The sequence below is a fragment of the Manacus vitellinus genome, unplaced genomic scaffold (genome assembly GCF_001715985.3).
Source record: "Manacus vitellinus isolate BGI_N305 unplaced genomic scaffold, ASM171598v3 scaffold_7_pilon, whole genome shotgun sequence".
Taxonomy (NCBI): Eukaryota; Metazoa; Chordata; class Aves; order Passeriformes; family Pipridae; genus Manacus; species Manacus vitellinus.
Genome location: NW_021940813.1, coordinates 17,490,418 through 17,514,820, shown reverse-complemented (window position 1 = coordinate 17,514,820; position 24,403 = coordinate 17,490,418). Strand labels below are relative to the sequence as shown.

General features: G+C 35.7%; 1 protein-coding gene across 1 annotated transcript in view; it reads right to left on the bottom strand.

Moving 5' to 3' along the window:
* Positions 1-24,403, bottom strand: part of ANOS1 (anosmin 1) — a 134,784-nt gene that overhangs the window by 27,612 nt on the left and 82,769 nt on the right. Inside the window, exons 8-11 of the mRNA XM_029964758.1 lie at positions 18,902-19,031; positions 8,783-8,985; positions 6,092-6,239; positions 1,085-1,234 (exon numbers count right to left, since the gene is read on the bottom strand). Coding sequence (XP_029820618.1) covers positions 1,085-1,234; positions 6,092-6,239; positions 8,783-8,985; positions 18,902-19,031 — 631 coding nt within the window. The remainder of the gene's footprint in view (positions 1-1,084; positions 1,235-6,091; positions 6,240-8,782; positions 8,986-18,901; positions 19,032-24,403) is intronic.

Below are 24,403 nucleotides of genomic sequence, written 5' to 3'. Positions count from 1 at the left end.
TCTGTGTGACATATTCTTATGTTACATAGCATAAGTGAACATTTAAATAGCCTGTCCTCATTCAAGATGGTGCTGCACACACCTAAACACAAAAGCACTTAAATATTTCTGAAATTCTTTGAAAAATTACAGAAAAAAGTGATTATCCACTTTGTAGCCCTTTATTTCAAACACAAAAATTGAATGGATTTTATTTAGTGGTACTGCTACACATGTAGATTGCTCCAAGTAAACACTAACAGTGTTAGCACGTTTTGAAATAATAGCATATGAACTTGTAATGGCTAAGCTGGAGCAATTTGTAACAACCTACATGCTCCTAGAGGACAAGAAAGGAAAATCCCTTTTTTGATTTTTTAATCTGTTAAGACACTTTAAATGTATGGCATTTTCCTTTAAACTGGATGACTAAACCATAAAATTGTTGTTAGATTTTTCTGAAAACCAGAGGGATGTAGCCTAGCAGAAAACCAACTTCAAGACTTTTTCAGTGGTTGTGACCGACTATAAAGTTTGGCATAAAGCCTATTGTGTCCCTACAGTGAGGTAGTATAGATCTAAATTTTGTGATTCAAACTACTTTTTAGTTTCTGTGACACCACTGCATGATTTCCATATGCATTAATTTCCTAACTCATTTCTCAAAAGACGAAGTCCAACAAGTGACACTGCAGTGGCATCAGCAGAAAATCTGCCCTGGAACTGTATGTGCTTGAGATCTTCCAACCATCCTCTAGGGGGACAATATTCAGATGTTCCTCCGAGCTTTCGTGGCTCTGGCCTATTTAAAACTTCAGAGAGGTAATTCCTACAGAAATAAAAATTGTCTCAGCTATGTGAAGATTCAGCATCCCAACATGACTGACTGTAATTTTGGAAAACTAATTCATGTCATTTCCTTCTCTGAGACATTTACACAGATGTAACACAACACAACATTCCAATGCGAAGGTGAAGAGATGGAAGAATGGGCACAGGATTTAACTCTGAATTACTCTGTAGTATTGTATTAATGTGCTACAACTCTGAGACAGACGATGAGAGTCTTCCTTAGAAAAAACAGTAAATCAAAAATTGGACAAACCCGTCTTCTTCCAGTAGACTTTGACCTGAAGTTGATTGTCCTGATAGAAAGGAGTTCCAATTTTTAGAAAACGAGTGGTTTTCCTTCTTTGAAAGTTTGGGTAAGGATCTACCAGTCCTTTCTGTGGTTTCCCAGCAGACGTCCGTTCCTCTGCAACACACAGAACAATCAGGAAACTATTTAGTTAGTATGGTGCTGTAAAATGACTATGTTAACTGTGTTGAAATTCAGAAAATAACACTATCTTTCATCCAAATTATCTTATCTCAGTATCTTACCTGAATGAAATTAATATAAGGAACAAACTGTCCATAATGGTTGAAAAGAATATCACTTGTTTGAAATTCAGTCAAAGAAAATATTTTAGACAGGGACAGAAAAAGATAAATATATTATTATATGAAAAGGCTCTGTAAATTTTCTAAAGAATCATAAAGAAAGGGACTGTATTTATATCCCCAAGAAGAAGAAATGTTAACAGACTGACTTTTTAAACAGACATAGTATCTAGCAGTACTTCTGTATAATCATTCAGTCTTTATATTTGTGCAGTGTTTGAATATGCACAAAAACCAAGGACTGCATTGAGTGTAACCCACAGAGTGCCACATGTGGTTATTACATAAAAGTAAATATAGTCTTTTGGTATGCTATATAAGAACATTGTGGTCAGATTAAAGATCTTTCTTGCCCACTTTTCTGTTTCCAACAGTGAATGGTGAATGCTCAGGGAAACACTGTAAGAGCAGAATTTTCTTTCAGTAATTCCCTTGGTTATACGTGCCTAGCTTCCAACAAGCAATGGTAATGGGATGTCTTTCATCAAGCCTTTTGTTTGGCAACAATTTATGAACATTTATCAGAGTTGACAGTATTTCTAGATATTTTCAGTTGAAAAGGCAGCAATGTTGATTCAAACTGCAATTTTCATTGCACATTTGCAAATATATCCAATCCAATTAAGAGGATCAGATTATAAACAAAAAAAAGCTGTATAATTCAATAATACACCTAAGTGAAAACTAGAGTCCAATAATTGGGAAGTGGCAAATTATTAATTACATACTTGAGAGAAGGAGGGAAAGGCTCAGATTTCAATAATTGTCACAAATAACAAATAAACTGGAACATTTTGCCTCACAAGTAACATAAAATTGACCATTTTGCCTTACATGTAGCTTCAGCTGAAACTCACTTGCTTTATGGTCAAATTTTACTTTCTCAGCCCTTTCCTGAATCTGGTACGATTTTTCATTTTCTTTCTTTGTTTTACATTAAAGTAAAACTACCAAACTTAAGGAAATTCTTTCTCAAGGTAACCATAAAGTTTCTGCTGCCTACATAGAAATCAAAAAGTAATAGAGAGAAGTACAAACTAAAATCTATTAGGTATTCCTCAACTTAAAGTATTTTAATTTTATTACATCTCTGCTTTGCTATTCTCTGTCTGCTCCACTTCCAGAAAAACCAGGACACCAATTTAGAATATTTTTATATAAAGATCAAGCAAGAGTCTTGCTGCATTTCCCAGAAGTGAAGCATACAAATATAGTGAGGCAACATATTTCTGAGTGTGGGGAAATATAATGCCAGAGGGCTGGGGTCAAAGCTCACAGAGGTCTGCAGGACTAAATTACTTCAGTGGGTTATGGACTATCTCTATTCTGACAATAGGACCAGACACCTTAAACCCAGAGCTTAATTCCACACAGAGCAGAGCCTCTGACAGTGAAACTTCAGCAAAATTGGCATGTTACTTCTAGAATTACTTCCCAAAGGCTATGGAAGTCCCCAAATAAAGACAGGCCATGAATGTCATGTCCTAGATAATATTTCGGGCAATTTTTTTTTCTTTTTCATATTTCTCCATCTGCTTCTGAGTATTCTCAAAAGTACCTCAAGCAGGACTGGCTCTGTACCTAACTTGAGTGAGATTCAGAAGATGAATTTGCATCTCCTCTAGGAGTAGTTTTTATTTGCTTTTCTACATAAGCTACAATCTAGCCATTTTTTTAAAATGTCCAAAAAGGCCTAAATACACCTCTCGGCAGAGTGCTCTATTCACTAAAATGTGTGACATCAGCGTTTAGATTCAAAGAATCTTGAATCCTTTACCTCAAAGCTTTAGTAGAAAGGATGTTCAGATTTGTCTGTAAACTTATTACTGAAATACTCTACTGTAAAATAAATACATGTTTTAGTTTTTGCAGGCACTGATTTGCACTTAGAAAGAACATACTGCTCATTAACTAAATGGATGTTCGTAATTTGAACAGAACAGTCAAATACTTGAAGTATATGAGAATACAAAAATATTATTCTCAGTATAGTCTTAGTCTAGTTTTAAGAAAAATACAACAATTAATGAACCTTTTAGTACAAAAAGGTCACCCCAGTAAAGCAAAATAAAGCACCAGACATTACAAAGTCTGTACTAATTATACATAAGTAGACAGCAGACTTTCACAGAGAATACTGATGGACTGTTTTCTGAAGCAAAACAACCAAGGAGAGGGCAGAGTATCCAAGCAAAATTGTGGAAGGAATTCTAAACAATGATAGGAAAGAGGTGCCGCTGGAGTGGACAGAAAATGATAAAACAACCAAAGTCACACGTGAGGTGTAGCATAAATGAACTCCGTTTGGTAGAGGGTTTGTAAGTAATACCTGAGATGTGATCTGTTTCAGATTCTGAAAAACACAACATCTTGAAGAGGGAGAAGTGAAACGAACATCTTCCTCTCTCAACGCAAACCCAGGGATGATACAGACCAAGAAAGTCAGATCATTAGAGAACCCATGGAGAGCTGATACAGCACTACCAGTGAAAGGGTTTCTCACAGTAGGTATGGAATGTACCAAAAATTACATGGTTCAATCTCAACTACTCAGCTTCAGTTTAGAGGGTTTTTTTATACTGAAAGTCTTTATTTACTATGTTTAAAGACTATAATGATCTGACCTGATGTCAAGATTAGCAATAAAGTATGAGAAAGGTCAGTTGATTAATTATCCCTGCTCCCAAAATGGGAACGTTTATAAAGCTATTATCATAGTAAAATGAGAGAAAGAACTTCAAAAGCTTGCCCATTGTTCCTTTGGCTAGTTCTGTATAATGGTATCTAGAATTTTCTTCCAGTTATCAGGACACAGACCAACCCCTGACTCAGCTGAAATCCCAGCACCAGCATTCTCCTGTGATCTGACGTAAACTCAGCTCTTTCTCAGAGCTGTGATGTAATCTGGCAACATGACAGTCAAGATGACTGGGCCGAAAACTAAACACCTTGAATTTTAGCACTGAGAGCAAGAGCAGGAAATTGGGAGGGGTCGAAAAAAACCAACAAAATTTTTGCTTGCTTCTCTAGCAAAATGAACTTTGCAGGGGGAGTGGGAGGGGAGGAAAAGAGAAAAGAAAAACAGTAGCAAATCCCACAGAAAATTCTTAGGAAAAGATTCAGCAAAACATGAACACCTCCCATAAACACCAAAGATATGTTTCTAGTGTAGCTTAATGGCTCAGTGTTCTGGAATTAAACACCCAGTTCTCACTGTAATTTTTCTTCTATTACATCTCCTGTGTACATATAGAAAACAAAGGACAACTTTATGTGGCGACTCAAAGAAGTTTTTGACATCATGCACAGTCCTGTAAACTACATTACTTTTCTAGGGGATGACAAAAAGCACAGATACAATGTAGGAGAGCCAATAAGGAAAGGGCAGAACTCTTATATTCACTTACATTGTGCTTAACTGAGGATTTAACCCAACTGAGGATTTAAACTTGACTAATGTACAAACTGTGAAGGTTCAAGCTGATATTCTGGTATGGATTTGAAGAAAAGACAGTGCATGGAAGAGATGAAAACTTAACCGTCTTCTGCCTCTTAAGATGGCCCAGAAAAGTAGTAAAAGTAAGTTTAATATGGGAAAAAGAAAGATATTTAGGTTTACTTTTTCTTCTTGGTACATTAATATGGGAAGCAATTGTAGACAAGAAGGTCTGTTATAGCTAACAACTACTTTACAATATTTTGTGTATTCCCAAACAGAATATGGCAACAATAGCAGTTGATTAGTTAGGTTGAAACTAATTAGTTCTGTCATGAAAATGGCCACAAGTTTAAACTTTGAGTGTACTTTAAAGAGAGAATGTAAATGAATGGAAAATGCAATGGAGACAGGGAAGAATATTTAAAATCATATTCTTTAACATCTTATTATCAGATTTTTTCTTTATTAGTTAAACAGAGAAACATCAGCAATTGTGGCAGTAATCCAGTAGTGTATTTTAATTGTACAAATAGCATTTAACCAAGACTAAGAATCATGGTTTACTCTCAGATTCAGATACAGTTTTCAATTATATTACTTAGCATGTCAGGTTCTAAAGACTATAGCAATACATAACCTAACCTCTACAGATCTTGAGATTTAATTTGAGTGCAGGTCCTATGTAAGCAATATTTTGAGAATGCATTGCTTGTTAGATATGGAATGTTTTTGATTTCCTAAAAGAAGAGACAATATTTTATATCAATTCATAGTAAATACGTATTTGTGTGGTCCAAGAACCTGAAGGCCTATTATAGGCTACTAAAAATAGTCAGGATTTTGAAAGATACTGCAGGTTAATACTGTTCAGTTAAGACAAAGACATAGAAATTATTTTATTCCACACACTGACAAATACCATCAGTATTTATACCTATATAACATCTAAAGAACACTAACACAATAGTCATGTAGATGCTTCATTGAAATTGTTTATTTTAGGTGAGTAGGATCTAAGACAAAGAATTAGGCAGAAACTGACACCAATTCTTAGATAAGAAATTTAACATGAAAAGGTTACTCAACTTGACTGAGAGAAGATCTTTGTGCTATGAAACAGCCTGCTTTAAGAAAATTATTTTTCTAAATTTGAGAAATCATTATATAAAACATTCAAATTCCAGATAAAGGAGAGAAAAAGCATTCAGGTATTTGAATATGATTACTCACTATTATTCCTGATGTCCTGAGTCGTGCTAAAATGGAGAGAAACCTTAGCACTTTTTAGGCGTATCTGACCCCAACGTGTTACTGCCTGCAGTTCTACATTGTAGTTGCTGTTGGGCTGGAGTCCCTCCAGGACCACATAATTTTGGGCCTATAACAGAATAAATATACAAAGCAGTTATAGTATTGCTGAAACACAGGCCTTTATTAAAAACAGGCCTGTTATCTTAGGCACCCTATCTTTTTGAAATTAGAAAACTCATGTATAAATTTCAGAGCAAAATTTCCTTTTTAAAAAAATCTCTTTTATTGGACTCTGTTTTTCTGTGTCATTTAAAAATACTTGATGCTACATTTTAAAAATCTTGATGCTATTTTTGCAGTTCCTTGGCAATTCCAAACCTTTGTTTAGGCCAAAACAAAGGGGTTTTCTTCCAGATAAAAAGTTTTTTTCTTATGCCAAAATCATTTTAGTCAAAGGAATTTAAATGTTTTATTCCCCAATTTCTATGTTAGTAAAGCAATTGAAAACTTTTTCTACAGAAGCCAGTCTGAACACAGGTCAAATCCAACATTTAATACATTCTTCAATATTTTCTATTTGTTTCAACTCTTGAAAACAAAAAATTAAAAAAAAAATAAAAAAAATACCCACTCATTGGTAAGAACACTTTTCCCCTATAAAATGGAAAATATAATAGAAAAAGTTTCTAGTGTCATGGAAGTGTCTTTAATAGGGAAACAACAGAGTAGGGTTATCATTCTCTCCAGGCAATAACCCATAAATTAAGGTAAGTCACACAATACTGCAAAGAAGAGTCCAGGTTTCTCAATAGTCTTACAGTTTAATTTTGTCTAGATTTAACTATAAAAATGTCCTTCTAGCACAAGTGCCAGGTGGAAGACATTATTCCTTATTTTTATTAGAATTCCTTGTGCCTCTTAAGTTTAACAGTTAATCCAGAGTGAAAAAGACAACTATTTACCCACACAACCATCCTATATTTAACACTTGGAATGTTAACAAGGGATTGCCAGAAACATTTAATATTAATTATCTTTACTTGTTTTGTGCTGACATATTGACTATAGCTCTTGATTACGAGTGTTAATATTGTATTCAAATTAACTGAATGTCTACCTGGAATGATTTCACATGGAAATCAGTATAAAATTATTTGAATTAGGCTATATATCTAAACATTAAAACTGGGCAAAAATAATCTTCAGTTATGTTTGAAAACCAAGACTTTTCCACCTTTCCTTTTTTTTTAAATTTTCCTGCATTTTCCTTTTTTAGCCTAAGATTTGCTATAATATTCAAATGACCACTGATTAGCAATAGCATATAGAGTGTCCTGTAGGGAGTTCTGAATATCATTGGCAGTGATGTACAGTTTCATTATAGGCTGCAGAAGAAAAAGTACAGTAAACTAGGACTAATACAAAAGATATTGTAAGAGCCATACTTTTCTATAAAAATACAGCTTGATTCTTCTGTATTTCCCTATATTCAAGGTCAGAAACTTGGTCTGAATTAACATAATGTTCAATATTACATCTGTTTTAATATATTTGTATGTAGGATGTACACTATGCAAAGTGCCAAAACAACATTAAGGACCCAGATCAATTTTAAAATTCTCTGGGGTTTGTGATTTAAGGACCAGCTTGTAGAGAGAAAGCTCCCTGGTATCTTTAGGCTGAAGACTCTGTCTTGAAGGTCTCAAGCCAATGTAAACTGTCCTGAGGAACACAAACTTTTCTACATAGCATAGTCCAACCCTGCTCCTATCTTGCCAGAATAATTTTTTTTAGAGGACAACTAAGAACTAACCTTCTTTTCTGTGCAAATTTACTTGCATGATTTCATCACGCAGCCTTCATTGACTTTATTTTTATAAAGGTTTGGTGTCCGAGGGACAAAGAGGGAACTATGACCCTGTGACTGTCACTCTTCACAGTTCAAGTGGGCACACAGAGCCAAAAGACAGTGTTGACGTAGACATGGGACAAAATTCTCATAATGCATCTGTCCACAATGCACTGAGAATCAAGTTCAACCTGTTATCTGTAATAGATTTCTATTTCTTTTAATTACTTTAAAATAATATGCAATATACTTAAGGATTTCATAACAGAAAGCTTTCCAGTAAACCAATACTTAATACATCATTAAAGAAACTCATTCTTTGCTGCTAAGGAAATATGTCAGATCTTTGGTACAGCAGCTTATTTAAAGAGTTTTGAGAATGTTCTTCCCTTGGACCTATGCTGACTATTTAGCAGTTATTCTCTAAGATAGTATCACAAGTTTTATTTGCATAGTGAAAGAACAATGTCACAGATGAAGATAGGCTTTTTTAAAATAAAACAAGCACTGCATCTTTAAGAAGCACTAATAGAATAAGCCTGAATTTGGAGGACTAACAGCATTTAACTTTCTATTGAACTTTCCTGAAAAAGCTTATTGTATTTAACTTCATTTTGAGGCAGAAGTCTACTTCTCTCCCTGAGTTCAGTCTAAGATAGTACTGAGAGATCAAAATTGTGATATGAAGACCCTGGTGATATGAAGACCACCACTTTAGCAGCTGCTGAAATCATTCAATTTGTCACACATTTTATACTTACACTATACTTTGTGCCAGAAATAAGCCAGATTTCTGTCCCATTTATTAATTTCTTTCTTACCCCATCGGTAGTCTTCCTTCTCTTTTTTTTTGCTGGAATTACATATTTGCTGTACGTCCAGCTCCAGAAGACTTTGTAGTGGTGCACTGGGATATCAGGCTCTTCTGGAAGATCCCATGTAATCATTACATTCACACTCCCATCATTGCTTGCACTGATATTGGCAATTCTGATATTAGATGGAGCTGGAGGAGCAGATGGATCTGGAATTTAAAAATAAACAAAGAGATTCTAAAATAAAGATCATCTTCATTAGGGTAAATGTTATCTTCATCATATATATTTACCAGGCATACACAAGCTGGATTAACCACACTAAATATATTGAGGAAAATTCAGGCAAAGATTTCCCATAACTGTTATGGCTTTTTGTAAATTTTAGAAATTCATACTCTACTGAAATAAAAATTATGGGTTAGCATCTAATTTTGTCATTACTCTGTGGTTTTGATAGTTCACAAACATTATGAAACTTTGTCAAAATGTAATAGACTATTGGTTTTACTACCTTAAATACACAGCGAGTTTAAAACACTCAAGTTCTACAAGTAGCATTGTAGAGTCACCCCAGAATTGTATGGTAGAAATACTGAATATTTTTTTGGTGTTGCCAGATAATCCTCAGATGATAAAACTATGTTTCAACATGTTGAATCTTTCTCCAAAATTCTAATATTGGTATTTACCACCATAGGACATAAACACTTCCTTAGAATTAATGCAATTATTCTCTGACAGAAGTCTATAGAGGTTTTTTTAGAATGACAAAAAGCAGTTAGCTTCCCCTGTGATTTATTTCACTATTCTGTTCAATTCCTGGTCAATATTGACTGAGATAACAGTTGTCAGTTGTCTCTGTGCTGACACTTGAGTCAAAAAGGACACCTGACAGTCAGAGGCTCAAATATTGAATCTTTTCCAATATTGAATATAAGGTCCTTCTTGTGGACTTACTACATAATATCCTGGCCCTAAGTAATGTGAATCAATGGAAATTTTGCAGCTGAGCTTCTGAAAGTCCAATTTGCTATTTAACAAATCCTAATTTTTAATTCTACTTTTTAACTCTGACCTTTTTTTAAATGGCTGTGGTAGCCAAAAATTCATGACAAAATACAAGGAAACTGCAAAACCAAAATTTACTAGACGTAAAGAATGAGACTCAAAAAAAAATAAATTAAAAGTATATCAAGCACAATAATGGAAATTCATGTTAATTAAGACCTTTTAGGAACCTGTACCCTTATTTGCCAGAAATAAAACTGGAGTTGTGCACAGGGGACACCAGACATGCACTTCACCTGCATCTTTTTATAATGGTAAATGAGCTGTTAAATAAACTTTCCAGGCGTACTAAGTTCATTAGATAATCCCTATGACAAATGGTCTCACTGAAAAAATCCATCATTTACTTCATGAAAAAAGACACATTCAGAATTAATAAAGACAGCATTTCACTTTTAAAGATCAGCAGATGTGAAATAATGGCTTATTCTTGTTATTGATCAGGACTCTTGCTTAAGTAACAATGGATACTCCTCACACATGCCATTTTACTTAAATAGTAACGGATGTCTCTGTTTCCTCACATATATAATTCAACCTAAATTTTGGCCATAAAAATTACAAAGCATACTTAAGAATTCTGGAAATGTAACATAATTTACAAATAATAAGAATTCCTTAGTTCCATTTGTGGTTTTTTTTTTTAATCCACTCACAAGCCATTTGCTTTTATTTTTTTCTGGCTTTGGAGAAGCACTGCTGTTACACTTATTTCCTTACCTGTTGTGGTGGTTTTGGCTGGGGTAGAGTTAATTTTCTTCGCAGTGGCTGGTATGGGGCTATGTTTAGGATTTATGCTGAACACAGGGTTGATAATATAGAGACATTTTTGTTATTCCTGAGCAGGGCTTGCACAGAGCCAAGCCCTTCTCTGCTTTTCATACTGTCACACAGGCAAGGAAGTTGAGGGTGCATGGAAGCTTGGAGGAGACACAGCTGGGACAGGTGACCCAAATTGGCCAAAGGGATATTTCAGACCACATCACATTATGCTCAGTATATAAAGCAGGGGGGAAGAAGGAGAAAGGGGGAGACGTTTGGAGTGATGGTGTTTGTCTTCCCAAATAACTGTTATGCTTGATGGGGCCCTGCTCTCCTGGAGATGGCTGAACATCTGCCTGCCCATGGGAAGCAGCGACTTAATTCTTTGTTTCACTTTGCTTGTGTGTGCAGCTTTTGCTCTCCCTATTAAACTGTCTTTATCTCAACTCATGAGTGTTCTGGCTTTTACCTTTCTGACTGTCTCCCCAGTCCCCATGGTAGGGGAGTGAGTGAGTTGCTGCGTGGGGCTTGGTTGGTGGCTGGGGTGAAACTACAACAGCTGAGTAGTAACCAACCACTCCATCCTAAATTATACAAAAGTACTTATACCAGAATGGATAAATTAAAGAAAAATTTAGCTAAACGGTTTGTACTATGCTCTGATACAACTTTTCATTTCCTTCTATTGTTTAATAAAATAAGTAAATATAAATTATATTCACATACGATAAATATAAACATAATCATGATTCATACATCTAAAACCTTTATTAAGCATTCATCTTCACTATTTAAAATGTTTGGGGGGTTTTTATGGCACACAGATATGAGAATGTATTAGGGAAATAAAACATTTATAACCTGAAGTGCAACATGATCATATTACTGTAGGTGAATTATTTAGGTTATCTCCCAGAAGTACTATGCATCATGTATTATGTATAAAAAACATATGGGATAGAATTAAAGTGTTTCAGAGAATGTCTTTCTAAATGGTCAGATATAAGCAAAAACAATTCTAAGTATAAAACTTGTTTTTCCTCATTCTACATCTACAGAAGACTGAGACTCATTTTAAAAAAAAACTAAAAGTTAAATGAAATAACTCTTCTGGACAAAGAGTATTATGATTAAAAATATTTTGAAGTTCTAGTCACCAATTTTTTTTAGGTCTAAGAGTAAATGACCTTTTCAAATGTTTCTATCTCCATCTCAAAAAAGAAAACAGTATGCACTATGTGTATATTGAAACTAATAGATCATTTCTTCTGAATTCTATAGCACCACCATTTCATCCTGTATCTTTTATAATTACATAGCTTATTTAAAACATTACTTTATCAGTAGCATTTCTTCTGTGCTCACTGTGAACAGTCCAGTCAGCAGACAAAATGCTGATCTACATTTGAAAGAAAACCTATTAGTGTTTCCACTTTGCTATATGAGAATGTGAACATTATATTAAAAATCATTGGCTAATTACAGTTAAGGAAAGAAAGAATGTCCTCATAGAAGGAATATACATGTGAAATAATACAGTAATAGCAGAGATTTTCCTCTTTCTTCAAAGATTCTTTTGCAAATCTCGCAAATGTCATCCACAAAGATGCCTCTGAACAATGAGGAACAGTGGTAGTGGTAGTAGCAGAAGACAGAAAGGAGATCTGCAGCTGACAAACATGAAAAGGTGAGACTTTTGAAAGTGACACATTTTCTATAAGACCTTATAGAAAGTAATCTGGAGTAACCTGGAGAAAATAATAAGCTAGAAAGATGTAAGACATCAAAGATAAACTAACCTAATTTATTACAGTTTTGCGTTTAATCATCTGGAACAAAACCCATGTCTGATTGTATGGACACAACAGTAAAATATTTCTCGAATTTTGGGTGTATTATCTGAAATATTAAGCCACTTAGTGAGCATTTTATACCAGCTGAGAATCCATTCCATATTAAGTATTTCAATACCACTATATAATTTATTCTTCTATTTCTATATATTTCTGTGACACTCATCACTATTACAAGTGATAGAATCATCATTTTGTAAGCTAAAAACCAAAGAATATTAATCGGTTCTTCATTTGAAAGGATTTATTTTCACAAGCAGAACAGACAAGCAAGAAGGAATAGCAGGGCAAGCTATTTGATCTCTGTTATTAACAGGAAAAAAAAACAGAACAACCAAAACCCACCATCAAAGAAAACATGCACAAAAAACCAACACCCTCCTAGACCTCTCAAATAAACAAGAACCCAGAAAAACAAAAAAAACCTGTTAAGTGCAAGAGCATGCTCCTCCACAATGCATGCCAGCCAGCTATCAGATAAGAGATTAGTTAGGTTTTTTCTGTGTTATTGAACAGAAAAGTCATGCTTCTACAAGGTGGTCTGTTATGCTTATGTCTATGTAGATATTAAAAGCACTATACAACTCGTGCTAAAATACTTCAAGGTCTAATAACTGGTACTGAATCGTAAACCTTACATACATAAGGTGTTTGTTAACCTGGCTATAAAGCTCAAGTGACATTCTGCTGACTATAAAGCCAACAGCCATTCTACTGTTAGTCTTCATATACCTGTGATCCCTTTGACTGACTGCCCACATGTATAATTCAGACACATTAACATTAAATTACTGGAATGGAAACTGCTGCCAGTTTTTCAAATGTAAATTCTGAAATTTTATATACATGAATTTATCTGAGTGTTAAATCAAATTCTTTGGTCTGCAGAAAGAGTGATGCTAGTGGTAGTTTTTCCTTTGCATTTTATATTACAACTCAAATAAAATAGAAGTCACTCTATATATACAAGAATTTGGCACAGACAGCTGTCCTCAACTCTGAAAAAAATTCTGGTCTCAGCAACCTGACAAGTAAATCGCTTCTCACTGCTAGAAATGATAGCTTCATTAGGTCAAGGCTGAAGCTGCTGTTCCAGTACTTGGAGTAAGTACTGCATTTGTCTGGATTGTATTTGGCTTGAGTATACCCAAAGGACTTAAATTCTTGTCTTGCTGGCTACTCAGCCATCACAAGCAAAACTCTGTCTCCAGTCCCCAAACGGGAGGATTTCTTGCTGCAAATAAAGGAAAAAAAGAAAAACCTCACATCATCACCACTTCAAAATGCGTGTCTTCCCACACTCATATTTGTAAACATAGTGATAGTTTATATTTTCCAAAATTATTTCAATGAGTAGAATCTGGAAACACTTTTGCAACCTTGAAAAACAGTATGGGCAAGCTATACACAAGAATCTCATCATACACTGCTGCAATGCATCCACTTTGGATTTCAATGTGGCAACTGTAGTGAAAACAATAAATGATTTGGAATATGTGTCAGAGAAGGGGATAATGACATTGCAACCAGAATTCTCATTCTGAGCTGTAAAAGTGAGAGCAAGTTTGACAACAATTTAAATCCTTTTTTATGGAGGTGTTTTTCTGACTTAAAATAGATCTCCCATTGCTATCTTTCAAACATTAGACCTTCCAACTTTAAAAATCTGCTGAACCTGCTCTTCAGATAAGTTTCCAACCATTAAACAGTTTCAAGGCATAAGAGGGAGGACTGGCTTTGCCCAGTGGAAATGGCACACATAAACCAGCTGTGCAACAGTATAAAAAAATCATTGGTCTCAAAGGAGCAACAGAAAGAATTTTATTGCCGTGAGTGGGTGTCTGTTCTGGTTTTTCTAACACTCAGTAATGTATGCATGAAATCACATCCAGCATGGTACTTATGTGCTGTGAAAACAATGTTGTCTGCTTCCTTTTGCTTGACAATCTATCCTGCGTATGCTAGCAACTGCCTTCATGATGAAGACAGAAACTTGTAGCAGAGGTAGAAGGATCGGATGATTTGGGCTCATTGTGTTGATCTTATGGCCTTTTTTTCTCTCTGAGAATGGCACAGTACCTACCCACAGACCAGTGAGATAATATATTACATAGAAATGCCTAACACTGATCCCTACACTGATCCCTATAGCTAACTGTAGTCTCAGTTACTAAGAGTTCATTCTCATTCTCATCACAAATCATAAAAAGCTAGGAAAAACTAGCCTAAAAACTCTGAACCAAATGCAACAAATTAAAAATTATATTACTAGTGCCAAGCAGCTTCTGACCAGTTGGGGTAGGCTATCCAGTGCCTGCTTACTGGGTGAAAAATACAGGTAGTTTTCATCCAAGGACATTAATGTATGGATTGTAGGAACAGTTCTCTCCTGCTTCCAGAGGAAAGGAAACAGCTTGGAGAGAGTCAGCCTAAATATGACAAGAAGTATATTTGTATCTTTGGAGATCAAAAATGTTCTGCCAGGTATTCAGTTAGTTTCATTTATTGCTGTTATTGTAAACCACTGACACTCAGTTAAAGGTGAAAAGGAAAGCACACACAATTTAAAAACCCTGAAAAGAGAAGTGGAAACCACTGTTAAAATAGAGTAAAGTTCTGATCAATTTTAGCTGATAGTATCAATGTAAAAGTCCATGTACAGAGTCCTACTTCTAGGAAAAAAACCCACTTTCTAAGTGCAGCATTCACTTCATTTTCCAGTCACTCCACTACAAACAGGTAGGTAGAGTCTAACCTGTGTTTCTTGTCATTTTGGAATCATGTTTTGGCGAAACAAAGCATCACTTTATTCCCTATGAAGGGTCATGTCAGACAAGCACATGCAAACCCTTCATTTCCTCTATAAAAAATAAATAAACAGTATTAAAAAAACCCCAAACCTCTGCTTAAGCTTTGGATGTTTCATAAAGTCTCAGCTGTGTAATTTTGATTATTTACTATTTACAAATTAATGCCATAAATGAACATATGAGGCAGTGTAAAAGCTAATAAACCTTCACCTCAAATGTTTGCAATATAAGAGCATCAAAAGCTGCAGTAGACCAAACCTCAAAACACAACTATATGAAGAATGGCAAGCTGAAATGCTTGATGTAATATTCTTGTTTTCCTCATTTAGGTTTTTTCATTTCAACCCATTTTAAATTACTTTGGATAATGAGGAGCTTTATTTAGTGATAGAAAAGTTTATGGAAATTACCTCAGAAGACTTAATATTATTTTGAATAAAACAAAACTTTACTTTGCTGTGTCTACTTAGAGATCATGTTTTTTGCGTTTGCAAAAAGCACAAAATAGTATAAAACAGGATTGTGGTAACCAGACAAAAAGTCTCTCTCCAAGTAATTACAGCACGTTTTTGAATGTTCCTCTTAACAGCTTAAAATATTTAGTGACAGAGACTTTGTGGTGCCATACTTCTCCCTAGATTCAGATTAAATATCATATTTGTCCTCCTTTAAAGAAAAAACCAAACCCAAATAATTTGCTATTCATTATAACTTATGAGCAATTGGTAAAAGTTCAGCATCTTGTGTGAGAAACTGTCTTAGGAATTGCTGTCATGTTTCTTGATCAAAGGGTTTCTTTTTGAAGAAAACTTCTGCTAAGTCTGACAAAGATAATAATCTTCTCTTGGTCTTGGCGCAACAGGGTGAAGTGAAACACTGATGTGAATTTCTGTGCACACTTCACATAAACATAGCACAGACAGGCAGCAACCTTCCAAAGGTGATGTGCCAAAATCCACTTTCCTTTTCCAAACTGGAGGTTAAACGTGCCTGTAGGAGCTCAGCAGGGGCCAGTAGATGCTGGCACTCCAAAAACAAGGCACATCTGAACAGCAGTTTCTTGCCTCTCAGCCAGGCAGAGACCGCCACTTCCCACTGAGCTCCAAAGTAGTAATTAAATGTCTATGTGACGCTATAACTGTTGCCACTATGATTGCCTACCTGGGGACTTGGAGGCTAAAAGATACCCATTAAAACATCCCAGTATCATTTCCAGCAGTCAGCACCCAGAAGCATCTTCATATGAGTCACCCAGTGTGACTACACATTTCATCTGGCAAACACGGCATCTTTATAACAACCACTGACAGTACTAAAGCCCCTTAAATAGTAAAATGAGTTGCCAGATTAGGATGATTTGGGCTATGTGAAGCTGATAGTTAACTGAACTCCCTTCTGTTTTTCTGGCAATTCATGATTCTCTGCCAAGGGCTGGAGTTCAGATTTGAAAACTGTTATTCTGAGAGTTATAGAAGCCTTTTGAAGAATGCTGACTACATACTTTCTGCCATTATCAAAATCCAATTATTTTAATTTATTAGGTAAGAGCATGCAGAGGTACTACTGTTTCCCACTATCTTTGTCACAAAGTCCTAAAAATGCTCTCCACCTCCACCAGACAGCCACGAGTAGTTCTCAAGGAGAGCAAGTGCTTCAGGGGTTGCTGTAGAGAACACAGAAAAAGAGGACTCTGGTATTCCTGTAATAGTTTCAAAACCACAAGCTCCTGAAACACAAATCACTGCCAGCTGGGAGGCTATTCTGAAGAAATACCTCTATGTGCTTATTCTGCTCTTATATTGTTCTCCAGAAACCCACTTCTGGGGTCAGATTCTGGGCTGAAGAGACCTTCAAGATGACACCATGGATATTCTTACATTCATTACCAATGTAGGTATTTTAAGCAATACACTTCCATGGCTAGCACACTCAGTAGGGGGTAAATTTTTTGGAAAGTAATAAAAATCCTGCCTGAAAATGTCACAATCAAGCCAAAACGTTTTTGTTATCATTCAGTTACCTTTATGTAACTGAAGTGATAGTGGTTCCAAGCAGAATAGTCAGAAAATATTTACACAGTACACAACTGACAATGATCTCAGTTTAAAAGGAAGTTGGTGACTGATTCAGCAACAAACTGCTGTATCTGCTGAAGAACTGTTCATAAAGAAAAGAGAAAGGTACTGCAGCTGAAGGGTCCTTACAATAAGCTCAACACAGCTCAAAGGAAGTATATTTTTGATGTGACTGAAATGGTATGTTACTTAAGTATAATAAATTCTTAAAATAATACTTCTTTTATACATGAAAAGGTTTGTGGTCACAGCAGTAACGGGATAGCTATGTCAGCCAACCTTCTGACCACAAATATGGATATAGCACCAAAAAGTTATTAAGTCTAACATATTCAGTAAGTGATTAAACCATCCATACCAGCAAAAGTACTTGCATGCCTCTATAGATGCACCTCCAGTAAGATTTTTTTCTAGGACTGACTGCAAGCAGTCAGTCTGGCCAAACTGCAAGCTAAAAGTTTGGAACCCACAGATGGCAGCTATCTGTACTGCAAGATAATTCTGTCTGCAGAAAGAGGAGGAATTGCATTCCTTGAAGTACGGTGAGTTATACCAGCATAAAGATTCTAACACTACTAAAACAACTACAAGCGTTTCTATTAGAAGCTGCCTCTATTAGTAGAGTGAAAAGTGCTGGATCTTGTTTTTTGGCACTGAAGTCAACTAACATGGTCTGGCTATGACCCCATTATCGACTGTCTTTAAAAGAAGGTGACCACATCCAGACCATCTGCCTATTCAGAATAGCTTCTGGTATGTGGTAACCCGTATACTATGCCTGAGAGTCATCCAGGAAAACTTTGCTTCGTGTGGGTCAAAGGCACACCAGGGACAATGCCAGGAACTTCACGGGATGGGAGAACTGTTTCTATCTCCTCCATCTCTCAAGTACCATTTACTGGTACAGAAATAATTTTCAAAGTTATTTTATTACCCAAACCATTGCAAAACCAGAAATCTCAACAAAACTTTCTACAATACTTTGTGGACCATCAGGCATGCCTTTCTAATGAACAGAAACATGCTACTTCCCATTTATACCCTTTTTTATTCTTAAGCACTTATAATTAGTGCTAGCAAGGGGAAAAATATCTTAAGAGGGTCCACAGTTCCATCAAAACAATGCTGCTACAATTATTTAGATACAGGCAACAAAATATTTCAGTGTTGTACTAAACATATGGCAGCAACATATTTATTCTAACAAAAAGGAAAAAAATATTACAAACCTCTCGGAATAACACACTGAAACCCCAGTTCCTTCATATTTCATGGTCAGGGTTATAGTGTTTGACACCAATCATGTAGAAAATGTTTGTTTAAAAGGAGGTTTATTCGTGGAGACCTCTTACTGATAAAAGAATAATGACATCTTTAACCTTTAATTCCTTTGCCAACTCCAAACAAATCTCACATCATTTCTAAAGTCTGTGGCAGAAGTACCCAAAAACCCATCTGTTAAAAAACTTCTGCCACGAAAGTGGGCAAATCAGGTTGTGCTCCAGGTGTGAGTGAGAGGAAGGTGAGTACCAGACACAGTGAGCAAAAACTAACCTTTTGAGGATCGGAAGTGCTTGCTGGGTGCTGTGAAGCCTCTCGTCCCGTGCACGTTCACAGCTGCCACGCGGAACTGGTACCACCTGCTTGCTCGGATGTCCGGCAGCCAAACCCGCTCGTCCGTAGTCTGGTGGGGAAAATGTCACACTTACACTTGTTGTTCTGACATGGATATCATCTCTTGTGCAACAACAGTTAGTTCACAAGCTCTATGCAACCACGTCACCTGACTTTGACCATCATTCTGCACTGCAAAGCATTTGCAGCTGTGAGTAAAATGATATAACTATCCAATTTTGCAGTGCATTGTAGATCCCTTCTGGAAAAAGTATCCTTTAGAAAACCAGTGAAGTGTTAAATTCACAAAATTTGTTTTCCAGTTATCACAACCTTCACCAGTGTTTAGGGCCTAGCTGTTCAGGTGTTGACATTTCAGGGAACTCATTGTCTGAGGTCACAGGAATGATTTCTCCAATTCTCAACTCACAGAGAATAAGGGGTCCAAAATTGCTTAATGAAACCCAGCAACGTGAGAGGCCACTTTTTCTAGTTCATAGGAAACACAACACTCTCAGGTAATGGATGTAAGCCTTCTTCAGATCTTTGACACTTACGTCAAAAAGACACTCACACCCTTAACTGTTCCCTGCAGATTTTTCTCAGGTCATAGGAGGTGACCTTTTCTCCAGCAACACCCACTGAGAATGCCAGTGTCATGAGTTCAATTGCCAGATTCTGTGGGGAGAGCCTTAACTGCTGAAATATGGCACAAGCACAGATGCACTCTGAACCCTTTTAGTAGGAGGTGCTTTATTCTTTCTTATTCTGAACCCTGCTCTCCTCTATGTTTTTTCCCCACAAAACTTTTGAAGAGCTATCTTCTCCAGTGGTTTTTTTTTCCTAAGGTACAAATACCAGAACTGCCACAGTCTCCTGGTAACCACTGAATCACTGCCAAATACAGAAGATGTAGCATCTTCGTAGAACACATCAGAAACACATCCACTTGTGGATTTTACTTTTGCAATTACCTCCCCATTATCCAGTTTTCAATTTACTTTATAATATCATATTTATTGCATTTTGTTTTAATTCTTTAATCAAAATAACACATGAACCTTAACCAGATGTCATGTATATGTCTAAATATACTATACAATCATTACTAATTACCATTACTGACCAAACATGCAAGCTCATTGAAAATGTAGTTCCATCAATTTATTTTTACAGTCTCTGTTTTCTACACCTTCAAGCAGTCACCTTCCCTGTATAGGATTCAATGTTACTTGCAATGTTGCCAAGTAGTTCCCAAAAAAGACACAGCATAATTTCTGCTTTTTACTCCCTTTACAATCTGTGTAAGAAAGCAGCAGCTGTTGACATAACTCAGATAGCCAGAAACTGAGAAAGTTGCTTCAGCTCTCCAGCAATAGTGTTTTTAAAGATCTGACAAATAAAATTTGTAGTTGTTATCCTGCTTTTAGTGTCTTCATTTGGTAACAAACAGAAAATTTAGCGAATGTTTGTGTGTGCATATAAAGGAAGAAGAGCCTTTCTAAACCACACTGTTAACTGCTCTCAGACTGGTAAGTGTTGCAGACTCTGGGCCCATCACATATTGCTGCTACTTAGAACCCTTCTCCATTCAGACTGCTGTATTTGGGTTTTTTAGAGTAAGCAGGGGTAACAGCTCTGAAGCTTTCATTGTCTGCCTCATTTTCTTTCCTTTTTTTCAGCTTTTATGTTACTTGTAGAGTGAATTATATCATCCAATCAAGGGTTTCCCAAGTGAAGAAAACGCCTACCTGAAACAACTTCTGCTATTATTTTTATTTTATGGAGTGCTCAAATGTGTTATCTTTTCCAACATGCAGGCCCACATACTCTAGAACTTGCATGTAAGACACAACAGTGAACTGAATATAAACTATCATTATTAACAGAAAAAAAAATCCAAGGATATATTCAGGCTACTGCTGCAACTGAAAACAGGACCAATACCTAATTGTAAATAACTAATTACAATACTCTGGGCTTTTAAAAACAGATTTGCTGAACTTCATTACAAGGCAAGCATAATCTGAATAGACAAATTTCTCAGCTAAGGAATTTGTTTGTCATTGGCATAAGTTCAGCTATTGTGCTGACTAAAATAAAGAATTTTGTTGCGTCAGTTTTCTGCGGCAACCTTGAAGTGCTATAAAATCAAATTATCTGTCAACTCATAACACCAAAATTATTTTAATTTATGAACATGCCTTGGGCCTATTACTTTCATAACTCATTTTGTTGGCAAAACTCCTGCCAAGCTCAATGGCATGCAGGAGGTGTATCTGTAACTCCCACGTTACAAACTACTTGGGCACCTCTAAGCAACCTTTACAAAGAATTAATGCATTTTAAGAAAGAACTAAGTACTAATGAGATATCTTAGACTACCTTCATTGTAAATCTAATTTTTTGTTTGTTTGTTTAATTGCTTTTGTGTAGTTAGTTCTCACTACTTAAGTATGTTTGGAGCTGGGATCATAATATTCAGAGTCTTTTTAATATCTGTCATATTAACGTAAGCCCATTAAATGGTATACTGAGTGGTACTAAATAACTAATGGTTGAATTTCATCACACGCTTGAAATTCTACCTGAATATGAGAGAAAATAAATAAAACAAAAGTTTTATTGAATTTTTAGAAGGTTAGAATATTTTTTTAAGAATCATTAAAAAAAAAAAAACCAAAAATACATCAAAGATTACCACTCGTATCATTTCAGGATCACAATTACTACTTATTTTGGCTATGCATTAGCTGTTTACTTAAAAGACAAACGAAAGGAAGGCAAGTTCAAATCCTAGTACGCGTTTCATTTGGAACAAAATAATGAATGAGTCCTCAGATAATAACTGGCCAATATGTCCAACTTCAGTACCACTCAAAGTTAATGAAGACAAGGGAAAATGCCCATTAATTGCATAAAGATACAACTAGAACAGCATGTAATGTGGAGAATACAGATAATATCTTGACACTCCTTCTCAAGAGTGCATCTTAGGTTCAAAGGACAATCGGCCACCTCCAGGGGCCAGAAAGAAGAAAGTTGCTGGGCTTTCAGGTGAGAATTTGGCTGAGACTTCCAGAGTTGTTCCATTTAGGAAGTACTGAGAATTCTCCTCTCCCAGAAGCCCTTATCTGTTTAAACCCTGAGCCCTCCCTTGAAAGTAGCCTCCTCATTCTATCCTTCAAAAGGTAATTGTCTGCTATTTTCTTCAGAATGCTTACAGAAATATCCCTCTGCTGCTTATACAACTGACTAATGATTAAAGTACTTGCCCAGAGCATGGATGACCTATCTTCAATCCCAACCTTTGTATGAGAGGTTGGGAGAAAATATTCCCTATCATCTTGGATGTTGCATCTTATTTAACATTACAACATGTTCTACACTCATAGGCAGAACTGTTCCTTGGAGAAAGAAAGGCTGAAAGTTACAAATTCTTGAAAGGGAAAGGTGGGATTAGTTAGGATTGGGAGGGAGAAGAAAGAAAATATACGACCCAGCAGCATAGCAATTTGGCCATTCAGGTGGGATTCTTCTGCCATCACTCTACGGCATTTTTTTCTATCTTTTATATGAAAAAAAATGGTGCAAGAAGATCTTCGTGGCAAAGATTTGTAAAGAGGACTCTCCTCTATCCAAGGATTACAGTAATCAGTGGACTGTTTCACTGTGTTCATTCCCTTTCTTTCACGCTATCAATCCTAGACTCCTTTCTGTAGTACAAAGATTTAATAGAAATAGGAGAATACAGCCTTACCCTGCTGATTTTACAGCTCTACACCTTTGGAAACAATGCACAGCGATAAAAGAATTTGCTTTTCAGAGAGTGAAGGGATACCATCCAGGGTATCATAAAAGCTGAGTTTATGTTTCCTCTGATACAAAAGCAAACTGACAGTGCTGTATCCACTGTTCTATTAAAGGACAGAAGATCTCCCCTATTTCATGTGAATGCAATCCCACACAGGGTGAGAATTCTAAGAATGCTTACCAAAGCAAGCCCTTTCTGGGGGATGGAGAAAGAAACCTCTAGTACTAGTAGTTAGTTCCAGCAGAGATATCTTACTGTCAAGGGCTGAGAACCCTCTTCTGATCCTCAGAACCTGACCTTTAGGTGTCTCAGAAAAAAAAGATTAGTTGTCCACAGAATTTAGACACTTCCAAGGTGAAGTACTAAGGTCTGTCACAATCAAGCTATCAAGTAAATACTGCCCCTTATTTTTTTAAAAACCAGAATAAACTAATAAGTTTATTTCACTATTGTCTGTCCATATTTATACATATATTTGACATGCATTCACACAACACAGATGTGTTCTGAAAATAACTTACTTGGCATATTTGAATTAACTTAATTAATTACATTAATATGATTAACACCTGAATTTCCAATGTAAACAGTAATACTACTATTTTTAGAATGTATTAGCATCAAACAGAACAATAAGTTTGTTGACAAGACATATAGTATTCTCATAGGATACTGCAGCAGTTCCTGCTCAGATGGTTAAATCTTAAAACACAGTGGTGTAAGGAACTTGGCATAAAACTTAGGACACTCTACATCCCAGCCAACTAACCTAATTAGCATCTTGGTTCCCACAGTTTTTATATTAACCAATGGAAATTAGTCAAATGGTTAATTACATCAAGTTTTCCAAAAAATGTGTGTTCCAATACTAAAGTTAAAAAAATTCCTTCTTCATGAAGTGAAAAATAATTTAAATTGTTTTCAATGTGTTTGCTTTCTTTATGTAATTGGAGAATAAAATAGTGAAATAATAGATTGAGACTTCTTCCTTAAAAAGAAAACATAAAAAAAGACCTGATGACACAACACAAAGGAAATAAACTTTTTCAAAATTATTTTTTCAATATCAAGTAAAAATTTATGTGAGATATGAGAAATTACTTGCAAATTAGCTCTTGTAAAGGCAATAGAAAACAGTAAGTTTTTTTAAAAAAGTATACACATTAAAGTTATTGAAAATTATAACCCAATTTCTTCTTGAAAAGACGATAAAAATAAAATATTGGATAAGAAACTCTGATAAAACATTATGAAATTTCTTATAAGAAGATGCAAACAATAACTGCATAATTACACTACATATGGGGATAGGCATAGAGAAATTCAGATCCTCACCCACAGCCTTTTTGATCTTTGCTTTTACATGGTCTCTAGCTTAAGCTGAGGAGTAATGCAAGAGCCAGCATCATCTCCCCTGGACTGATATACTCTAGGAGTTCTCAGCTGAATGTCTGAGCTCTTCTAAGCCTTTGCCTATAATTAAGGACTCATGTCCCAACGCTGAGGAATCATACAAGAAAATATCTCAGTTATGCAGACAAGAAAAGCCTGGAGGCTGTCACTTTAGTCAATCTGGATATCCATCCTTGTTGCTGATATTGCAAAATAAATTGCATTGCAAGCAGCCA